Source organism: Nerophis lumbriciformis, linkage group LG31, assembly GCF_033978685.3.
Source record: "Nerophis lumbriciformis linkage group LG31, RoL_Nlum_v2.1, whole genome shotgun sequence".
Classification (NCBI taxonomy): domain Eukaryota; kingdom Metazoa; phylum Chordata; class Actinopteri; order Syngnathiformes; family Syngnathidae; genus Nerophis; species Nerophis lumbriciformis.
The window spans coordinates 1,566,253-1,588,525 of NC_084578.2; the positions used below are offsets into that span (position 1 = coordinate 1,566,253).

The window sequence follows — 22,273 nt, forward strand, 5'->3', positions numbered from 1 at the left end:
ACTCCCACTGGGAAGGTCGGAGAGACATGAAACAAAAACCTCTTCGTAGGTCTCACTTAGACCTACATTTCATAAATTGACACCCCCCAGCAAAAATAAACAGGAAGTTTGCTATTCCCCCTTCAAAACAAATTTTTTGTAAAAACCGGTCACCTTCCTTCAAAAACTATCTCCTCTGAGCGCGTTTGTCGTTTCGTCTTCAAACTAACACAGGAGAGAGATTGAACCCTTGTGATTAAAACTACAGAAGCACGTTTTAATACCTGCTCCGGTTTTGATTTTATGACCCTTCAAAGACCCGCTGCGCTGCTGTTTTTTTAAGATGGCTGCTTAAAAGCAGGAAGCACCAACGTGCCCACACAATGCAGACAAGGTAGGTACACTAGACAAAAGTCTTGGGACACTTCAGACTAAAAGTAGACAAAAGTATTGGGACACTTATGACTATCACCGGACAAAAGTATTGGGACACTTAGGACGACAACTGGACAAAAGTTTTGGGACACTTGGGACTACAACTTGACAAAAGTATTGGGGAATTTAGGACTACCACTGAACAAAAGTATTGGGACATTTACACCGAAAACTGGACTAAAGTATTGGGACACTTGGGACTAAAACTTGACAAAAGTATTGGGACACTTGGGACTACAACTGGACAAAAGTATTGGGACACTTAGGACTACCACTGAACAAAAGTATTGGGACATTTACACCGAAAACTGGACTAAAGTATTGGGACACTTGGGACTAAAACTTGACAAAAGTATTGGGACACTTGGGACTACAACTGGACAAAAGTATTGGGACACTTGGGACTACAACTTGACAAAAGTATTGGGAAATTTAGGACTACCACTGAACAAAAGTATTGGGACATTTACACCGAAAACTGGACTAAAGTATTGGGACACTTGGGACTAAAACTTGACAAAAGTATTGGGACACTTGGGACTACAACTGGACAAAAGTATTGGGACACTTGGGACTACCACTTGACAAAAGTATTGGGAAATTTAGGACTACCACTGAACAAAAGTATTGGGACATTTACACCGAAAACTGGACTAAAGTATTGGGACACTTGGGACTAAAACTTGACAAAAGTATTGGGACACTTGGGACTACAACTGGACAAAAGTATTGGGACACTTAGGACTACCACTGAACAAAAGTATTGGGACATTTACACCGAAAACTGGACTAAAGTATTGGGACACTTGGGACTAAAACTTGACAAAAGTATTGGGACACTTGGGACTACAACTGGACAAAAGTATTGGGACACTTGGGACTACAACTTGACAAAAGTATTGGGAAATTTAGGACTACCACTGAACAAAAGTATTGGGACATTTACACCGAAAACTGGACTAAAGTATTGGGACACTTGGGACTAAAACTTGACAAAAGTATTGGGACACTTGGGACTACAACTGGACAAAAGTATTGGGACACTTAGGACTACAACTTGACAAAAGTATTGGGAAATTTAGGACTACCACTGAACAAAAGTATTGGGACATTTACACCGAAAACTGGACTAAAGTATTGGGACACTTGGGACTAAAACATGACAAAAGTATTGGGACACTTGGGACGACAACTGGACAAAAGTTTTGGGACACTTGGGACTACAACTTGACAAAAGTATTGGGAAATTTAGGACTACCACTGAACAAAAGTATTGGGACATTTACACCGAAAACTGGACTAAAGTATTGGGACACTTGGGACTAAAACTTGACAAAAGTATTGGGACACCTGGGACTACAACTGGACAAAAGTATTGGGACACTTAGGACTACAACTTGACAAAAGTATTGGGAAATTTAGGACTACCACTGTACAAAAGTATTGGGACATTTACACCGAAAACTGGACTAAAGTATTGGGACACTTGGGACTAAAACTTGACAAAAGTATTGGGACACTTGGGACTACAACTGGACAAACGTTTTGGGACACTTGGGACTACAACTTGACAAAAGTATTGGGAAATTTAGGACTACCACTGAACAAAAGTATTGGGACATTTACACCGAAAACTGGACTAAAGTATTGGGACACTTGGGACTAAAACTTGACAAAAGTATTGGGACACTTGGGACTACAACTGGACAAACGTTTTGGGACACTTGGGACTACCACTTGACAAAAGTATTGGGAAATTTAGGACTACCACTGAACAAAAGTATTGGGACATTTACACCGAAAACTGGACTAAAGTATTGGGACACTTGGGACTAAAACTTGACAAAAGTATTGGGACACTTGGGACGACAACTGGACAAAAGTTTTGGGACACTTGGGACTACAACTTGACAAAAGTATTGGGAAATTTAGGACTACCACTGAACAAAAGTATTGGGACATTTACACCGAAAACTGGACTAAAGTATTGGGACACTTGGGACTAAAACTTGACAAAAGTATTGGGACACTTGGGACTACAACTGGACAAAAGTATTGGGACACTTAGGACTACCACTTGACAAAAGTATTGGGAAATTTAGGACTACCACTGAACAAAAGTATTGGGACATTTACACCGAAAACTGGACTAAAGTATTGGGACACTTGGGACTAAAACTTGACAAAAGTATTGGGACACTTGGGACTACAACTGGACAAAAGTATTGGGACACTTGGGACTACAACTTGACAAAAGTATTGGGAAATTTAGGACTACCACTGAACAAAAGTATTGGGACATTTACACCGAAAACTGGACTAAAGTATTGGGACACTTGGGACTAAAACTTGACAAAAGTATTGGGACACTTGGGACTACAACTGGACAAAAGTATTGGGACACTTAGGACTACAACTTGACAAAAGTATTGGGAAATTTAGGACTACCACTGAACAAAAGTATTGGGACATTTACACCGAAAACTGGACTAAAGTATTGGGACACTTGGGACTAAAACATGACAAAAGTATTGGGACACTTGGGACGACAACTGGACAAAAGTTTTGGGACACTTGGGACTACAACTTGACAAAAGTATTGGGAAATTTAGGACTACCACTGAACAAAAGTATTGGGACATTTACACCGAAAACTGGACTAAAGTATTGGGACACTTGGGACTAAAACTTGACAAAAGTATTGGGACACCTGGGACTACAACTGGACAAAAGTATTGGGACACTTAGGACTACAACTTGACAAAAGTATTGGGAAATTTAGGACTACCACTGAACAAAAGTATTGGGACATTTACACCGAAAACTGGACTAAAGTATTGGGACACTTGGGACTAAAACTTGACAAAAGTATTGGGACACTTGGGACTACAACTGGACAAACGTTTTGGGACACTTGGGACTACAACTTGACAAAAGTATTGGGAAATTTAGGACTACCACTGAACAAAAGTATTGGGACATTTACACCCAAAACTGGACTAAAGTATTGGGACACTTGGGACTACAACTGGACAAAAGTATTGGGACACTTAGGACTACCACTTGACAAAAGTATTGGGACACTTAGGACTACAACTGGACAAAAGTATTGGGACACTTAGGACTACAACTTGACAAAAGTATTGGGAAATTTAGGACTACCACTGAACAAAAGTATTGGGACATTTACACCGAAAACTGGACTAAAGTATTGGGACACTTGGGACTAAAACTTGACAAAAGTATTGGGACACTTGGGACTACAACTGGACAAAAGTTTTGGGACACTTGGGACTACAACTTGACAAAAGTATTGGGGAATTTAGGACTACCACTGAACAAAAGTATTGGGACATTTACACCGAAAACTGGACTTAAGTATTGGGACACTTGGGACTAAAACTTGACAAAAGTATTGGGACACTTGGGACTACAACTGGACAAAAGTATTGGGACACTTGGGACTACAACTGGACAAAAGTTTTGGGACACTTGGGACTACAACTTGACAAAAGTATTGGGGAATTTAGGACTACCACTGAACAAAAGTATTGGGACATTTACACCGAAAACTGGACTTAAGTATTGGGACACTTGGGACTAAAACTTGACAAAAGTATTGGGACACTTGGGACTACAACTGGACAAAAGTATTGGGACACTTGGGACTACCACTTGACAAAAGTATTGGGACACTTAGGACGACAACTGGACAAAAGTTTTGGGACACTTGGGACTACAACTTGACAAAAGTATTGGGGAATTTAGGACTACCACTGAACAAAAGTATTGGGACATTTACACCGAAAACTGGACTAAAGTATTGGGACACTTGGGACTAAAACTTGACAAAAGTATTGGGACACTTGGGACTACAACTGGACAAACGTATTGGGACACTTGGGACTACCACTTGACAAAAGTATTGGGACACTTGGGACTACAACTGGACAAAAGTATTGGGACACTTGGGACTACCACTTGACAAAAGTATTGGGACACTTGGGACTACAACTGGACAAAAGTATTGGGACACTTGGGACTACAACTTGACAAAAGTATTGGGACACTTGGGACTACAACTTGACAAAAGTATTGGGACACTTGGGACTACAACTGGACAAAAGTATTGGGACACTTAGGACTACAACTTGACAAAAGTATTGGGAAATTTAGGACTAAAACTGTAAATAAGTATTGGGACACTTAGGACTAGCACCTGCCAAATACGCTTGCAGCTTAAATTTTTTCTTATTTTTGAACACTGACTTTTTGCAGTGTAGAGAGAATGAATTGTTGTTAGTTTGTGCACGAGCTGCTGTGTCATGTTTGTGTTCTACGTCTGGCAGCTGCGTCGCAAGTGTGTGTGTGTGTGTGTGTGTGTGTGTGTGTGTGTAGGAGCTTGGGGGTGGTGGTGTTGGTAGTGGGGGTTCGGGACGGTCTTAAAAAAATCTCCCGCAGCCTCCGTCTGTGCGCAGCGTCCAGGCGGAGAGAACAATACTTCCTCACAGAAAGACAGATTGGCTGGCAGCTGCTTTGTTGAAAAGAAGCGAGCCAGACACACTTCTGACCCCTCCAAAAACACACACAACCCCCACAACACACACACACACACACACACAACCCCCACAAAACACACTCTCACTTTGGTTCTTCTTGTGGCCGTGAATACTCACCTCCAAACATCAAGTATTGACATACCGTATTTTCCGCACTATTAGCCGCACCTAAAAACCACAAATTTACTCAAAAGCTGACAGTGCGGCTTATAACCCGGTGCGCTTTATATATGGATTAATATTAAGATTCATTTTCATAAAGTTTCGGTCTCGCAACTACGGTAAACAGCCGCCATCTTTTTTCCCCGTAGAAGAGGAAGCGCTTCTTCTTCTACGCAAGCAACCGCCAAGGTAAGCACCCGCCCCCATAGAACAGGAAGCGCTTCTTCTTCTACTGTAAGCAACCACCCGCCCGCGTAGAAGAAGAAGAAGAAGAGCGCGGATATTACGTTTCATTTCCTTTGTGTGTTTACATCTGTAAAGACCACAAAATGGCTCCTACTAAGCGACAGGTTTCCGGTTCATGAAAAGACGCAATCTCTCCATCCGCACACGGACTACTATTTCACAGCAACTGCCTAAAGAATTTCAAGAAAAGCTGGCTACTTTCCGTGCATATTGTAAAAACAAGATAGCTGAAAAAAAGATCCGGCCAGAGAACATTATCAACATGGACGAGGTTCCACTGACTTTTGATATTCCTGTGAACCGCACTGTGGATACAACGGGAGCACGTACGGTGAATATTCGCACCACAGGGAATGAGAAGTCATCCTTCACTGTGGTTCTAGCTTGCCATGCTAATGGCCAGAAACTTCCACCCATGGTGATATTCAAAAGGAAGACCTTGCCAAAAGAGACCTTTCCAGCCGGCGTCATCATAAAAGCTAACTCGAAGGGATGGATGGATGAAGAAAAGATGAGCGAGTGGTTAAGGGAAGTTTACGCGAAGAGGCCGGGTGGCTTTTTTCACGCAGCTCCGTCCATGTTGATATACGACTCCATGCGCGCCCACATCACGCTGGTTTTTAATATATTATTAAAGTTTGACTGACCTATCTGACTGTTTTTTTGACATTCCTTTAGCGCAGTTAGATGCGGCTTACAACACGGGGCGGCTTATAGGTGGACAAAGTTTTGAAATATGCCGTTCATTGAAGGCGCGGCTTATAACCCAGGGCGCCTTATGGTGCGGAAAATACGGTACTTGCCAACCCTCCCCATTTTCCCGGGAGAGTCCCCAATTTCAGTGCCCCTCCCGAAAATCTCCCGGGGCCACCATTCTCACAAATTTCTCCCGATTTCCACCCGGACAACAATATTGCTACACCATCCTTCACTACACTGATGACATCTATTAAACAAGACAAGAAGCAAAGAATTAAACAAAGACATAATTCAATTTGGACTCAATATTGAGGAGAGTCGCCTGTACACTGCACCCTTGTACAGTATCTCAGCACGCTCTGCCAAAAGATTGCACGCCTCTTTCTTTTATTATGGACCCTCCCCGATCAAAAAGTTCACAGAAAAGGTCAGTTGAAAAAGAGTTTGTAAAATAGTTCAAAAAGAGGTCCATTGTCATGTCTGGGTAATCATGTTTTGTTTTAAGTCATGTTTTGTTTAGTTATAGGACTCTTTAGTTTCTGTCTTTTCACTCCCTTGTCTTGTTTCCATGATTACCCCATTAGTTTCACCTGTTCCACGTTTGGACTCATTGTGCACTCGTTTGTCACCATAGCAACCATTAGTTTTCACCTGTCACATCACGCACCTGTTTTCGTTAATCATGTCTGTGTTATTTAAGCTTTTCATTTTCTGTTGTTCGTCCTGGAGTCATATCTTTTCTAAACCTGTTATCCTCTCGTTTCAAGCCCTGTTCACAATCCCATGCCACATTAAGTGCTTTTATTTCGTGTTCAGTTTCTGCCTTTGTGCAAGTTTTGTTTTCATTCGCCAAGTTTTTTTTTACCTCCGCCAAAGTGCGCGCTTTTCGTTTATTCTTTTTTTTGATAAATAAATCATGTACCCACCTTCAAGCCATGTCCGATCCAAATTGTCTTGCATCTTGGGGAAAACAAAAACTCCATAGTCCAAGTCATGACATCCATAAAAATAGTTCAAAAAGAGTTCGTCTGGAAATTGGGCAGATCCTGCCATCTCTTCACTTTCAAGTCCTTGGGTTGGAACAATATCTTTTTGTTGATTACCATACATGGAACACCTTCATCTTGCTTCCCCCCACCCCTATACAGTGGAGTTTTACGAGCCTTAATCTTGGTAGGTTTCAAAGACAGATTTTGTCTTCTCACCGGGCCCTCCATGTAACACAAAGTTTTTGTGATAATTTAGAAACAATTATTCTAACAAGTACGCTTGCAAGTTCCAAAATGATTGGAAAAAATAATTTCAGTTCAGGGAAGTCCTGTGGGGAGTGCTCAGAGAGTATGGGGTTTCGGACTGTCTGATTGTGGCGGTCCGCTCCCTGTATGATCAGGGTCAGAGCTTGGTCCGCATTGCCGGTAGTAAGTCGGACACGTTTCCAGTGAGGGTTGGACTCCGCCAAGGCTGCCCTTTGTCACCCATTCTGTTCATAACTTTTATGGACAGAATTTCTAGGCGCAGTCAGGGCGTTGAGGGGATCCGGTTTGGTGGCTGCAGGATTAGGTCTCTGCTTTTTGCAGATGATGTGGTCCTGATGGCTTCATCTGGCCAAGATCTTCAGCTCTCACTGGATCGGTTCGCAGCCGAGTGTGAAGCGACTGGGATGGGAATCAGCACCTCCAAGTCCGAGTCCATGGTTCTCGCCCGGAAAAGGGTGGAGTGCCATCTCCGGGTTGGGGAGGAGATCTTGCCCCAAGTGGAGGAGTTCAAGTACCTGGGAGTCTTGTTCACGAGTGAGGTAAGAGTGGATCGTGAGATCGACAGGCGGATCGGTGCGGCGTCTTCAGTAATGCGGACGCTGTATCGATCCGTTGTGGTGAAGAAGGAGCTGAGCCGGAAGGCAAAGCTCTCGATTTACCGGTCGATCTACGTTCCCATCCTCACCTATGGTCATGAGCTTTGGGTCATGACCGAAAGGACAAGATCACGGGTACAAGCGGCCGAAATGAGTTTCCTCCGCCGAGTGGCGGGGCTCTCCCTTAGAGATAGGGTGAGAAGCTCTGTCATCCGGGGGGAGCTCAAAGTAAAGCCGCTGCTCCTCCACATGGAGAGGAGCCAGATGAGGTGGTTCGGGCATCTGGTCAGGATGCCACCCGAACGCCTCCCTAGGAAGGTGTTTCGGGCACGTCCGACCGGTAGGAGGCCACGGGGAAGATCCAGGACACGCTGGGAAGACTATGTCTCCCGGCTGGCCTGGGAACGCCTCGGGGTCCCCCGGGAGGAGCTGGATGAAGTGGCTGGGGAGAGGGAAGTCTGGGCTTCCCTGCTTAAGCTGCTGCCCCCGCGACCCGACCTCGGATAAGCCGAAGAAGATGGATGGATGAATGGATGGAATTTCAGTTCATCCAGGACAGCTTGAAGGGGAAGAGGTTTGTTGCCTGCTAATTTTGTAGATCAGACTTCTCCATTGAAGACGCTGGCCAAACGGATATAGTCACTAATGAACAGATATAGTCACTAATGAACAGATATAGTCACTAATAAACAGATATAGTCACTAATGAACGGATATAGTCACTAATGAACAGATATAGTCACTAATGAACGGATATAGTCACTAATAAACAGATATAGTCACTAATAAACAGATATAGTCACTAATGAACAGATATAGTCACTAATGAACAGATATAGTCACTAATGAACAGATATAGTCACTAATAAACAGATATAGTCACTAATGAACGGATATAGTCACTAATGAACAGATATAGTCACTAATGAACGGATATAGTCACTAATAAACAGATATAGTCACTAATGAACAGATATAGTCACTAATAAACAGATATAGTCACTAATGAACAGATATAGTCACTAATAAACAGATATAGTCACTAATGAACAGATATAGTCACTAATAAACAGATATAGTCACTAATGAACGGATATAGTCACTAATGAACAGATATAGTCACTAATAAACAGATATAGTCACTAATGAACAGATATAGTCACTAATAAACAGATATAGTCACTAATGAACGGATATAGTCACTAATGAACAGATATAGTCACTAATGAACGGTCAGAGAAGCACAAGGCCGGTCACAGTCCAGTATTATGGGCCACCTGGCTAAATGGAGACCCCAGGGTGTAACTTATGCCGAGACAAAGATGGCTATGCCATACTTGCCAACCCTCCCGGATTTTCCGGGAGACTCCCGAAATTCAGCGCCTCTCCCGAAAACCTCCCGGGACAAATTTTCTCCCGAAATTCAGGCGGAGCTGGAGGCCACGCCCCCTCCAGCTCCATGCGGACCTGAGTGACGTGTTGACAGCCTGTTCACACGTCCGCTTTCCCACAATATAAACAGCTAATGATGGAGGGCGAGTTCTTGGTTTCTTATGTGTGTTTATTGTTAGGCAGTTTCATTAACGTCCTCCCAGCGCGGTAACAACACACAACAACAGCAGTCAAGTTTTCGTCTACCGTAAAGCAGTTGGTCTGCCGTAAACAGCAATGTTGTGATACTTTTAAACAGGACAATACTGCCATCTACTGTACATGCATATGTGACCCACCCATAATGTGTCACATTTTTGTGTTGATTTATTTATTTTATTTTGTGGTTTGAATTCGTTTTTGGAGCTGTCATTCCACATTTATCAGTATTCACATTGGTCAGTAGGGGGCAGTAGGGCGTTTCTTCCCAATTGAATGCTATCACCTGCAGACCGGAAGTGTCTTGTCATTCTGATGAGCGCGACCAGTCTGTGAACAATTGAAACGTCCTGTGTGCTTTTTCCTCCTGTATAACAGGTTAGTTTTGGTGAATCAACTCACTGAATAATATCCATGTGATCTTTATAAGTTTAAGTACACATTCTGATGGTGGAGCCTAACTCTAAAGTGTTTGTGAGTTGTAGTTTGTATTTGTGAATGAATCCAGTGCACAGCTGCAGCAATCAATACAAAAAGGCGACGTGAGTGCGCAATGTTTATATAGGAACTTCTGATCCTAATTCAGACTCCCAAATTAGAGCTCCCGTTTTCTTATTGATTTTATAATGTATATTTGTATAATGTGTGTGTTCTGAAATAGAGACAGAGAATAGAACAAGGATGGACAATTCAACCCTTAACTCAACAATGAGTAGATGAGTGTTATGTGTGTGTATATGTGTAAATAAATGAACACTGAAATTCAAGTATTTCTTTTATTTATATATATATATATATATATATATATATATATATATATATATATATATATATATACATACACACCCCACCCTCAGCGGGCCTTTTGAATATCTCCCAAGTTCTGAGGTCTCAAGGTTGGCTAGTATGAGTATAGTCAGTACTCGCAGGTTCCGTCCTGGACTACGGTCTTAGAGTCCATGAGGGAATGTTTGCGTCCTCGTTTGGCAGCTAATTTGCATAACAATGCAGGAAGTGACGGATGGAGATGACGCGTCCAACGCCGCTAAGCCGGGGGTCGGACTGAAAGGAGGCTTTTGTGGGGGTTTATTTTAAAAGGGGTCACCTCTCATGTCTGCTCACAACAGCCACACAAACCTGCTGTGACACACACACTTTGTGTAGTTACTTTCCGTCACCAATAAAGCAATAATAGAATCCATTTCCTGCGACTTCCTGGGCGCGTCCTCCTAGATCAGGTCAATTGGCCAATGGGTGACCTCCGTGAGAACCTCAGATTAGTCATGTGACACACTTTGCACATAGCCCCAAACCCTACGGTCTTAGGACGGCTGCAGAAGAGATGCAGCTATAGCACCTCTGGCACGCACCCCTTCATCGCCCCTCTTGTTGCAAGTCTCGTGGTTTCTGTGTCGTAACATATGCATAAGTGCTTATCAAGTTTTTTTCCTTGGCCCATGAGCCTATCCGGGTTCTTGTTCTGTTATCCTGTACAGACTATTTCTACTCTTGAACGGTGCTGAAAATGGAATGTCGTTGTACTTGCGCACTGACAATAAAGAGCTTCTTCTGTCTTCTAGGTGAGAGTTAAACTCAGGCACCAAACGAGCGGATTAAATCAAATCTTCCGATTGACAACCCGTAAGGTGCCTCAGGTGCCCTGGAGGTCCGAGAGGGCGTAGGTCTGGATGAGTGAGACAGCTTCATGGGCCTGAGGGACCATCCGGAGGATGGGACAGGCCCGGGGCTGGATCTGGACTACCTCCACGTGGAAGGCGCTGAGCGGCCAGAAGGTTTGGGTGCCGCAAAAGATGACGGGAATGTCGCAACTGTGGACTCCGGCGCCCTCAGCGACAGCACCAGCAGTCTGGATAGCAGCAGCGTTAGCTTCAGCAGCAGCTTCTCCGAGGAGGGCGGGGACAGTGAAGATGAACGCATCCAGGCCCCGAACAGTGACTCCCCCGCCGGGCTGGACCCGGTACCAAACCAATTGGTGCAAATATCCCCTAATATTCAGGCCGCCACTGACTGTCGCAGCAAAGTGGATTTTGCTCTGAAGCTGGGCTACTCTGAAGAACTGGTGCTGCTGGTGCTGCACAAACTGGGCCCGGCAGCACTCATCAACGATATCCTGGGAGAACTGGTCAAACTGGGGACCAAAGCTGATGTGGAGCCGCCTGGAGGTGGAGGTACACAGGCTCCTTCTTCCTCCCTGATGTACTCCTCATCTTCAACGGACTCCTTCAGGCTGCTGTGCTCCTCCAAACTACTGGAGGACAAAGACAACCTTCGGCCCGTTGTGGTGGACGGGAGCAACGTGGCAATGAGGTAAGAAATGTAGAGTTTACTTGAAAATGAACCAAGTTCATCATATAAAACAGAACAGGACTTTAAAAGTCCCTGATTTTTGAGTATTTGTTGAGGTGTTCAGCAGACGTCTTAAGTCTCTTTTAAAAATCTTAGGCCTGCAAGACTCCTAGTGGGCTCAGTCAGGCGTTAGTTTCTTATCAGAGTTGAAGACTAGCATGTGAGCATGTCCCTTCTTCTCTTTCAGTCATGGGAATAAGGAAGTCTTCTCCTGTCAAGGCATCCAACTGGCTGTTGATTGGTTTCTGGAGCAAGGTCACCATGACATCACCGTTTTTGTCCCCGCCTGGAGGAAGGAGCAATCGCGTCCGGACGCTCTCATCACAGGTAACCCACACACGGATCTTTCAGACAAATGTCAAGAGATTTATCCAAACTATTTTCACAGACCAGGAAGTCCTACGGCAACTGGAAAAGGACAAGATCCTGGTCTTCACGCCGTCTCGCCGCGTGCAAGGACGCCGGGTGGTCTGTTACGATGACCGCTTCATCGTCAAGCTGGCCTACGAGTCCGACGGCATCATCGTGTCCAATGACAACTATCGCGATCTGGCCAACGAGAAACCGGAGTGGAAGAAGTTCATCGACGAGCGGCTGCTAATGTACTCCTTTGTCAATGACAAGTAAGCAGCCCAACGCAAGAAAAGAACCACAGCAGTCCCTCAGAACCTGAACACATCTTGGTCTGAACAACCTGTAAGAGGGTGAACACGACCAAAAGCCAAATAAGTCAGAAAATCCACTGAGAGGGACCAACTGGTTTTCCTTTAGGTTGAATTCCAAATTGGTCACCTAATCGTTTACATTCTGATGGTCTGATGTGCTAAAGTATTTGATGCCCTTGTAAGACTCCCAAAGGAGGGTGAATGATTTTATTAATCTTCTTGATCTACCGAATGTGTATTTAGATTCATGCCCCCAGATGACCCACTTGGACGCCATGGCCCCAGCTTGGAGAACTTTCTCAGGAAGAGACCCATTATTCCAGAACACAGGAAACAGCCATGTCCTTACGGTAAAAAAGATGGATTCCTGTAGAGTCAAGAACTGTTCATCCAGTACTACGTGTACTAATCTGTTCCTTTCTTAGGCAAGAAGTGTACGTATGGCCACAAGTGCAAGTTCTACCACCCTGAACGAGGCAGCCAGCCTCAGCGTTCTGTAGCGGACGAGCTCCGTGCCAGCGCCAGAATATCCTCAGCGGTGTCTAAAGGCCAGATGGAAGACACCCTGATGGCCAAGAACCTAACGCCAGGCCAGGCAGAGGATCTGTCTGAGTCCTGCCGGGTAAGCCTAAAGAAACAGTTCAGCCCTCGGACTTCCCTCACAGATCTCCTGGACGACCAGCTTCGAGTGCAGTCCAAAGTAGAAGCATGCAGGGGAAGCACGAGCTGTAGTAGAAGCATCTTTGGGCAACCCTTGGAAGGGAAGCCTTCTTTCTCAGGCAACCTGGATAGACGGGAATACCATCTAGGGTCTGATGGTGGATTCAGTGGATCCACAAGGCCGAGAACTACTGAACGTTACTATCGATCCGAGTCTCCAGTGTTGGGCTGCAGCTCCCTGGTGAAGACCTCTTCTATCCTCAGACTCCCTGCTCCAGAGAGTCCAGAGCGCATCTTCCCAGCTGATCTTCGAGCACGGTATCTTCCCTCTGACTGCAGGAGTGACTGCAATGTCAGCTGTGAAATCTTCTCTCCTGACCCTGTGTTCGACGACAGGTCTACATGCCACCATCACCACCGCCAACACTGCCTTCCTCACACCCCTCATCGCTGCTCCAACCAGTATGTCCGACCCGTTGGTCGTAGTCCACCGGGTCTGAGCCAGCACACCGTTAGAAGAAGACCCGATTTTGACGCGGACAAACCTCCCTCACGTAGTCCACTACATCCCTTCCTATCTGCAGCTGCTCCCATTTTACCCACCCATTTTCAGCATTCGTTGCTGAGCCAACATCCAGGTGACCGTTTTAGTCCTACGCTACGTCCACTTCAAGCATCCAGCACTCAGGGATCCCTTCTGGGCTGTAATCTGACAAGTTCTCTTTGGCAAGAAGATCGGCTACAGGAATCCAGAATGCACGAAGGGTCCGCTTTTCTTCCCAGACGGAACTATTCCGAGCTACGACAACAGCAGCAGCCTCAAGTGAACTGGGACCAGCACTACCAGCAGCCCCCAAGACCTTGTTACGATCTGTTTCCCCTCCAGAACCTTCCTGATGTTCCTGAGAACGTCTGGTCTTCTCCTTGGAGTAGACATACCTCACTGCCGCACATCGCGGCGAAACCGCCCCTTCCGTCCGCCATCCTGCACCGTGAGCCCTCCTTTATGGGTCAGTACCAGGACCGAAGGCAGACGGTGTTTCTTAACCTCTGCGGCATCTTCCCGGCCGACTTGGTGAGGACGGTGATGACTCGGAACCCTCACCTGACGGACGCTCAGGAGCTTGCCGCTGCCATATTGATGGAGAAAGCACAGGAGAGTTCTTGAATGCTCTTTGTAAGGATCCAGGTCGTGTCTGAAGGCCTGAGACCAGATGAGCAACATCCGACTGAAGACTCCAAGGTGCTTTCGGGTGGTTCCACACTCGCTCCCTTATACGCGAGAACACTCCGCACGATTAAAACTGGATTTGGTTCGGTTGAAGCCCGACTGTAGGGAAGGGATTCATGTGGTCTTATTCCTGAGTGGATCTCACCAGAGGAAGAGAGGAGGTTGATCTTTTTGTCCCATTTGAAGTGTTTCAACACTTTACTGCCATCTGGCGGCTACAGCGGATAGTGCACCCGCCCCGGTGGTGCCACATGAACCCCCTTCCTACTGTGATCCAGGTTGACGGTGCCTTGCCTCGGCCACTCTAGTGCCTAATGAAGTGGATTAGAAAGAGAAGTGACTCCTCTTTGAAATCGCAATGTGAACCCAAAAAGAAGAATCAGTTTTCGGGGTCAGCCGGGTCCCTTTTTTGGTCTGCTTTTAGGCCCCGGGTCTGTTTTGTTTGTAAAGGTGGAAGCGTCCTTCCAAGTACCGGCGTGTTTCCTGTCAAAGTACATCCCCAAACTGACGTACCGGTCCAAAAATATGCTAGTTCAGCACTTAAGACCGGAGTGTTTGGGGGTGGTGACGAGGCTTTCAAGGGTAACGGTGCATTTGAAGATATATCTATTTATTTCTTGTATTTTAAGTTATTTATATTAATATGATTTAGGCACTTTTTCCGTTGTTTTTTTCTTTCTTTTCTTTTTGGCAATCATATCAGGGTATTTAAGACGTGCGTGAAGCCTACCTCTGACTTTTTCCAGCTTCTTTTTCATCCCGAAACAAGACGGAAGTGAAGACAGTCGGTGCCAAAAGAAAAAACTCCCGACTTCGAACGTCATTTCCCGGGACTTGCATCATCGTTTGTTTAATGACATCATAGTTCAGTGATGAGGGTTATTTTGCATCTTTTAAAAGCTTTTAAGTTGAACATGAACACATACATTTTAAACAAATGTAAATAATATAAAAAAAAAAAAAAAGATAGTCCAACAAAAAAAAATAAAAAAATAAACCTCAGTTCAGAATGTATTTTTTAAATATTAAATTAATAATTTTTAAAGGCCTATTTAAAAAAAAACACTATTTTTACTTTAAAACAGTCATTGCTCAAAAAATAACAACTTTGGAAAGATCTGAAGTGGATATAGTGACTCGCAGGCTCCATCTAGTGGCACGCCAAAGAATTCTTATATTCAAACACAGTGTTACTGTTCAAACTGTGTGGCCAAAAATACTAAATATACTGGTAAAAAAACCCAACAAAAACTGCCTTGTGTTTAATGCATACTTAGGCCTAGTACGCTACTGTGTTGCTATGTTGCACATTATGGTGCGATTTGGAGAGACACCTTTTTTTCTTAGGTGCTACTTGGAGGAAAAGGTGTGACCACCACTGACCTACAGATTTAAGTGTTGAAAGTTAAACACAATATATGATTTTTTTTTTTCATTTTTAACACTTTTAGTCTGTTTGGAGTTTGTTGACCTATTTAGGGAGGCCACGACTTCAAATGTTTTAGGGGAAATATTGCAAATGTTGTGCTTTTGCAAGGTTTTCCTTGGGCCAAGAAAAGGGCATAAAATATTGAGAAAAATAAAAAATGATGTCAATAGATGAATCTGAAGTTGATCCATAAATATTTAAGTGTGGAAGGAAATAATAATAATAATAATATATATTGCTTATTTTTTAACACTTTAATGACTGAGACCCTTTTGGGACCTTTAACGGTCGCTAAAGTGTGAGGAGCCCTAATGCTTTCATTTTTCAGTGGAAAAAGATCAGATATACGGTACAACATACCCTATTTTCCGGACCATAAAGCGCACCGCTATATAAGCCACAACCACTACATTTTTAGAAAAAAACAGTTTTCCATATATTAGTCGCATCGGACTATAAGCCGCAGATATATACCTTGTGAAATTACTTATTTACATAGAGATATTCTGTAAATGTTTATTTACATACCTTAATTGTTTCCAAACGAAGCTATGTAGTATCTGTTAGTCTACAAAATAACAGTTTTTTTTTTTTCCATTTAGTGGAATATTACCGTATTTTCCAGACTACAAAGCATACTGGTATGTAAGTCGCACCCATTAAATTTCAGAAGGAATTTTTATCCCATTTATTAGCCACACCGGACTATAAGCCGCAGATATATACCTTGTGAAATGACTTATTTACACAGAAATATTCTGTAAATGTTTATTTACATACCTTAATTGTTTCCAAACAAAGCCATGTAGCATCTGTTAGTCTACAAAATAACATGTTTTTTTTTTTTTCCCCATTTACTGGAATATTACCGTATTTTCCAGACTACAAAGCATACTGGTATGTAAGCCGCACCCACTAAATTTCAGAAGGAATTTTTATCCCGTATATTAGCCACACCGGACTATAAGCCGCAGATATATATACCTTGTGAAATGACTTATTTACACAGAAATATTCTGTAAATGTTTATTTACATACCTTAATTGTTTCCAAACGAAGCTATGTAGTATCTGTTAGTCTACAAAATAACAGTTCCCCCCCCATTTAGTGGAATATTACCGTATTTTCCAGACTACACAGCATACTGGTATGTAAGCCACACCCGCTAAATTTCAGAAGGAATTTTTATCCCATATATTAGCCGCACCGGACTATAAGCCGCAGATATATACCTTGTGAAATGACTTATTTACACAGAAATATTCTGTAAATGTTTATTTACATACCTTAATTGTTTCCAAACAAAGCCATGTAGCATCTGTTAGTCTACAAAATAACATGTTTGGTTTTTTCCCCATTTACTGGAATATTACCGTATTTTCCAGACTACAAAGCATACTGGTATGTAAGCCGCACCCACTAAATTTCAGAAGGAATTTGTATCCCGTATATTAGCCGCACCGGACTATAAGCCGCAGATATATACCTTGTGAAATGACTTATTTACACAGAAATATTCTGTACATGTTTATTTACATACCTTAATTGTTTCCAAACAAGCCATGTAGCATCTGTTAGTCTACAAAATAACTTCTTTTTTTTTTTTTTCCCATTTAGTAGAATATTACCGTATTTTCCAGACTACAAAGCATACTGGTATGTAAGCCGCACCCACTAAATTTCAGAAGGAATTTTTATCCCATTTATTAGCCGCACCGGACTATAAGCCGCAGATATATACCTTGTGAAATGACTTATTTACACAGAAATATTCTGTAAATGTTTATTTACATACCTTAATTGTTTCCAAACGAAGCCATGTAGCATCTGTTAGTCTACAAAATAACATGTTTGTTTTTTTCCCATTTACTGGAATATTACCATATTTTCCAGACTACAAAGCATACTGGTATGTAAGTCGCACCCACTAAATTTCAGAAGGAATTTTTATCCCGTATATTAGCCACACCGGACTATAAGTCGCAGATATAAACCTTGCGAAATGACTTATTTACACAGAAATATTCTGTAAATGTTTATTTACATACCTTAATTGTTTTGAAACGAAGCTATGTAGTATCTGTTAGTCTACAAAATAACCTTTTTTTTTTTTTTTCCCATTTAGTAGAATATTACCGTATTTTCCAGACTACAAAGCATACTGGTATGTAAGCCGCACCCACTAAATTTCAGAAGGAATTTTTATCCCATATATTAGCCGCACCGGACTATAAGCCGCATATATATACCTTGTGAAATGACTTATTTACATAGAGATATTCTGTAAATGTTTATTTACATACCTTAATTGTTTCGAAACGAAGCCACGTAGTATCTGTTAGTCCAAAAAATAACTGTTTTTTCCCCCCATTTAATGGAATATTACCATATTTTCCAGACTACAAAGCATACTGGTATGTAAGCCGCACCCACTAAATTTCAGAAGGAATTTTTATCCCGTATATTAGCCACACCGGACTATAAGTCGCAGATATATACCTTGCGAAATGACTTATTTACACAGAAATATTCTGTAAATGTTTATTTACATACCTTAATTGTTTCCAAACGAAGCTATGTAGTATCTGTTAGTCTACAAAATAACATGTTTGGTTTTTTCCCCATTTAGTGGAATATTACCGTATTTTCCAGACTACAAAGCATACTGGTATGTAAGCCGCACCCACTAAATTTCAGAAGGAATTTTTATCCCATATATTAGCCACACCGGACTATAAGTCACAGATATATACCTTGCGAAATGACTTATTTACACAGAAATATTCTGTAAATGTTTATTTACATACCTTAATTGTTTCCAAACGAAGCTATGTAGTATCTATTAGTCTACAAAATAACATTTTTTTTTTCTTTCCCCCATTTAGTGGAATATTACCGTATTTTCCAGACTACAAAGCATACTGGTATGTAAGCCGGACCCACTAAAATTTCAGAAGGAATTTTTATCCCGTATATTAGCCGCACCGGACTATAAGCCGCATATATATACCTTGTGAAATGACTTATTTACAAAGAGATATTCTGTAAATGTTTATTTACATACCTTAATTGTTTCGAAACGAAGCCATGTAGCATCTGTTAGTCCAAAAAATAACAGTTTTTTTCCCCCCATTTAATGGAATATTACCGTATTTTCCAGACTACAAAGCATACTGGTATGTAAGCCGCACCCACTAAATTTCAGAAGGAATTTGTATCCCGTATATTAGCCGCACCGGACTATAAGCCGCAGATATATACCTTGTGAAATGACTTATTTACACAGAAATATTCTGTAAATGTTTATTTACATACCTTAATTGTCTGTAACATGGCAGTAAAACGGCCGATCGAACAAAACAGAAGTCATAATCATGGACCCGCCAATCAGCTAAACAGACCCAATAACTCCACGGTGACGTTTTGGTGAATTTACTGAGGGATTTGCGAAAGTGAAACAATACAAGAAGAATCCCGTTGTAAGTTAATAATACTAACACAGACACCCGTTAACCTGTTAGCATATTAGCCGATGCTAACGACGCTAGCTTGATGACATTACGATAGCACGTACAAATATGCATGAAAACACCCTGACAAGACATCACACGCGGGATGGTTTAATAAGTAAGAATAGTTTTAGTTATATTGAAAAACTTACAAACTTTGCTTGGGCCGATGAATGAAGTTATCCGTACGAGTAGAAACGCTATGGACTCGTCCAAAAGATGGCGCCGTAGCACAAACAATAAAATACCTTCTCAGTGTATTTGCTTGTTTTAAAAATATATATATATATATATATGCGTATATGGCCGTCAGTCAAGAAAAATCCATAAATTAGCGGCGCTGTTTTATAAGCTGCAGGAATCAAAGCGTAGGAAAAAAAAGTTGCGGCTTACATTCCAGAATTGAGGGTATGTAATGTGAAAGAACTGTGACAATATTTGTGTGGGAATATGAGACAAGTGTCAAGTGCGTGTTGAACAAGTGCTATTTGGAAGAGTTTTGTGTTGCCATGGCGACAAAGGTGCGACAAGTCTCAGGGGCCACTTTGTTACTTTGTGTGACGCTTCTTAAAGGGACAGTACGCCCTTTTGAAGTCACCTTGCCAAGTGATGATGATATTTATTTACATCCACTCTGTTGCTGCTAAGAGGATCCATTATTGCCATTGCCACCTTTCATTATTAAAATAAGCAGAATGACTCAAAATAATCCAAAATGTAAAAACTCACCCACAAGCAGAATGTTGACATGTCACTCAATTAAAGTCATTGCTCCTCCCACCAGTTATTTTATGTATTAATGACGGCCACCTCTCATTATTAGAATAGGCAGAATGACTCAAGATAATCCAAAAAGGCAAACCTCACCGACAAGCACGTGCACGATGGCGACGGGTTTTTCAATTAATGCTATTGCTCCTTCCACCAGTTATTGATGTATTAATGATTGCCACCTTTCATTATTAAAATAAGCGGAATGGCTCAAAATAATCCAAAATGTAAAAACTCACCCTCAAGCATGATGTTGACGTGTCATTCAATTAAAGTCATTGCTCCACCCACCAGTTATTAATGTATTAATGATTGCCACCTTTCATTATTAAAATAAGCGGAATGACTCAAAATAATCCAAAATGTAAAAACTCACCCTCAAGCATGATGTTGACGTGTCATTCAATTAAAGTCATTGCTCAGCCCACCAGTTATTGATGTACTTATGGCCACCTTTAATTGTTAAAATAAACATTATGACTCAAAATAATCCAAAATGCAAAAACTCACCCACAAGCACTACATTGACATGTCATTCAATTAAAGTCATTGCTCCTCCCACCAGTTATTCATGTATTAATGATGGCCACCTTTCATTTCTTAAAAAAGCAGAATGACTCAAAATAATCCAAAATGTAAAAACTCACCCACAAGCACGATGTTGACGCGTCATTCAATTAAAGTCATTGCTCCTCCCACCAGTTATTTTATGTATTAATGACGGCCACCTTTCATTATTAGAATAGGCAGAATGACTCAAGATAATCCAAAAAGGCAAACCTCACCCACAAGCACGTGCACGATGGCGACAGGTTTTTGAATGAATGCTATTGCTCCTTCCACCAGTTATTGATGTATTAACGATTGCCACCTTTCATTATTAAAATAAGCGGAATGACTCAAAATAATCCAAAATGTAAAAACTCACCCTCAAGCATGATATTGACGTGTCATTTAATTAAAGTAATTGCTCCACCCACCAGTTATTAATGTATTAATGATGGCCACCTTTAATTGTTAAAATAAGCGGAATGACTCAAAATAATCCAAAATGTAAAAACTCACCCTCAAGCATGATGTTGACGTGTCATTCAATTAAAGTCATTGCTCCGCCCACCAGTTATTGATGTACTTATGATGGCCACCTTTAATTGTTAAAATAAACATTATGACTCAAAATAATCCAACATGCAAAAATTTACCCACAAGCACTACATTGACATGTCATTCAATTAAAGTCATTGCTCCTCCCACCAGTTATTTTATGTATTAATGACGGCCACCTCTCATTATTAGAATAGGCAGAATGACTCAAGATAATCCAAAAAGGCAAACCTCACCGACAAGCACGTGCACGATGGCGACGGGTTTTTCAATTAATGCTATTGCTCCTTCCACCAGTTATTGATGTATTAATGATGGCCACCTTTCATTATTAAAATAAGCGGAATGGCTCAAAATAATCCAAAATGTAAAATCTCACCCTCAAGCATGATGTTGACGTGTCATTCAATTAAAGTCATTGCTCCACCCACCAGTTATTAATGTATTAATGATTGCCACCTTTCATTATTAAAATAAGCGGAATGACTCAAAATAATCCAAAATGTAAAAACTCACCCTCAAGCATGATGTTGACGTGTCATTCAATTAAAGTCATTGCTCAGCCCACCAGTTATTGATGTACTTATGATGGCCACCTTTAATTGTTAAAATAAACATTATGACTCAAAATAATCCAAAATGCAAAAACTCACCCACAAGCACTACATTGACATGTCATTCAATTAAAGTCATTGCTCCTCCCACCAGTTATTCATGTATTAATGATGGCCACCTTTCATTTCTTAAAAAAGCAGAATGACTCAAAATAATCCAAAATGTAAAAAGTCACCCACAAGCACGATGTTGACGCGTCATTCAATTAAAGTCATTGCTCCTCCCACCAGTTATTTTATGTATTAATGACGGCCACCTTTCATTATTAGAATAGGCAGAATGACTCAAGATAATCCAAAAAGGCAAACCTCACCCACAAGCACGTGCACGATGGCGACAGGTTTTTGAATGAATGCTATTGCTCCTTCCACCAGTTATTGATGTATTAACGATTGCCACC

General features: G+C 41.9%; 1 protein-coding gene across 1 annotated transcript; it reads left to right on the forward strand.

Moving 5' to 3' along the window:
• Positions 1-11,227: 11,227 nt before the first annotated feature.
• On the forward strand, positions 11,228-15,732 carry LOC133574281 (probable ribonuclease ZC3H12C). Its single transcript, XM_061926400.2, has 5 exons — positions 11,228-11,850; positions 12,077-12,216; positions 12,278-12,512; positions 12,798-12,904; positions 12,980-15,732. The coding sequence occupies exons 1-5, from the start codon at positions 11,228-11,230 to the stop codon at positions 14,380-14,382; spliced, it is 2,508 nt and encodes an 835-aa protein (XP_061782384.1). The 3' UTR covers positions 14,383-15,732.
• Positions 15,733-22,273: the final 6,541 nt, after the last annotated feature.

What these genes read in the sequence shown, in the direction of transcription:
- LOC133574281 (XM_061926400.2), top strand. Translation starts at nt 11,228, where the DNA reads ATGGGCCTGAGGGACCATCCGGAGGATGGGACAGGCCCGGGGCTGGAT. An exon ending in TACTCCTTTGTCAATGACAA is followed by an intron (nt 12,513 to 12,797) that starts GTAAGCAGCCCA and finishes ATGTGTATTTAG; the next exon opens with ATTCATGCCCCCAGATGACC. An exon ending in GAAACAGCCATGTCCTTACG is followed by an intron (nt 12,905 to 12,979) that starts GTAAAAAAGATG and finishes TTCCTTTCTTAG; the next exon opens with GCAAGAAGTGTACGTATGGC.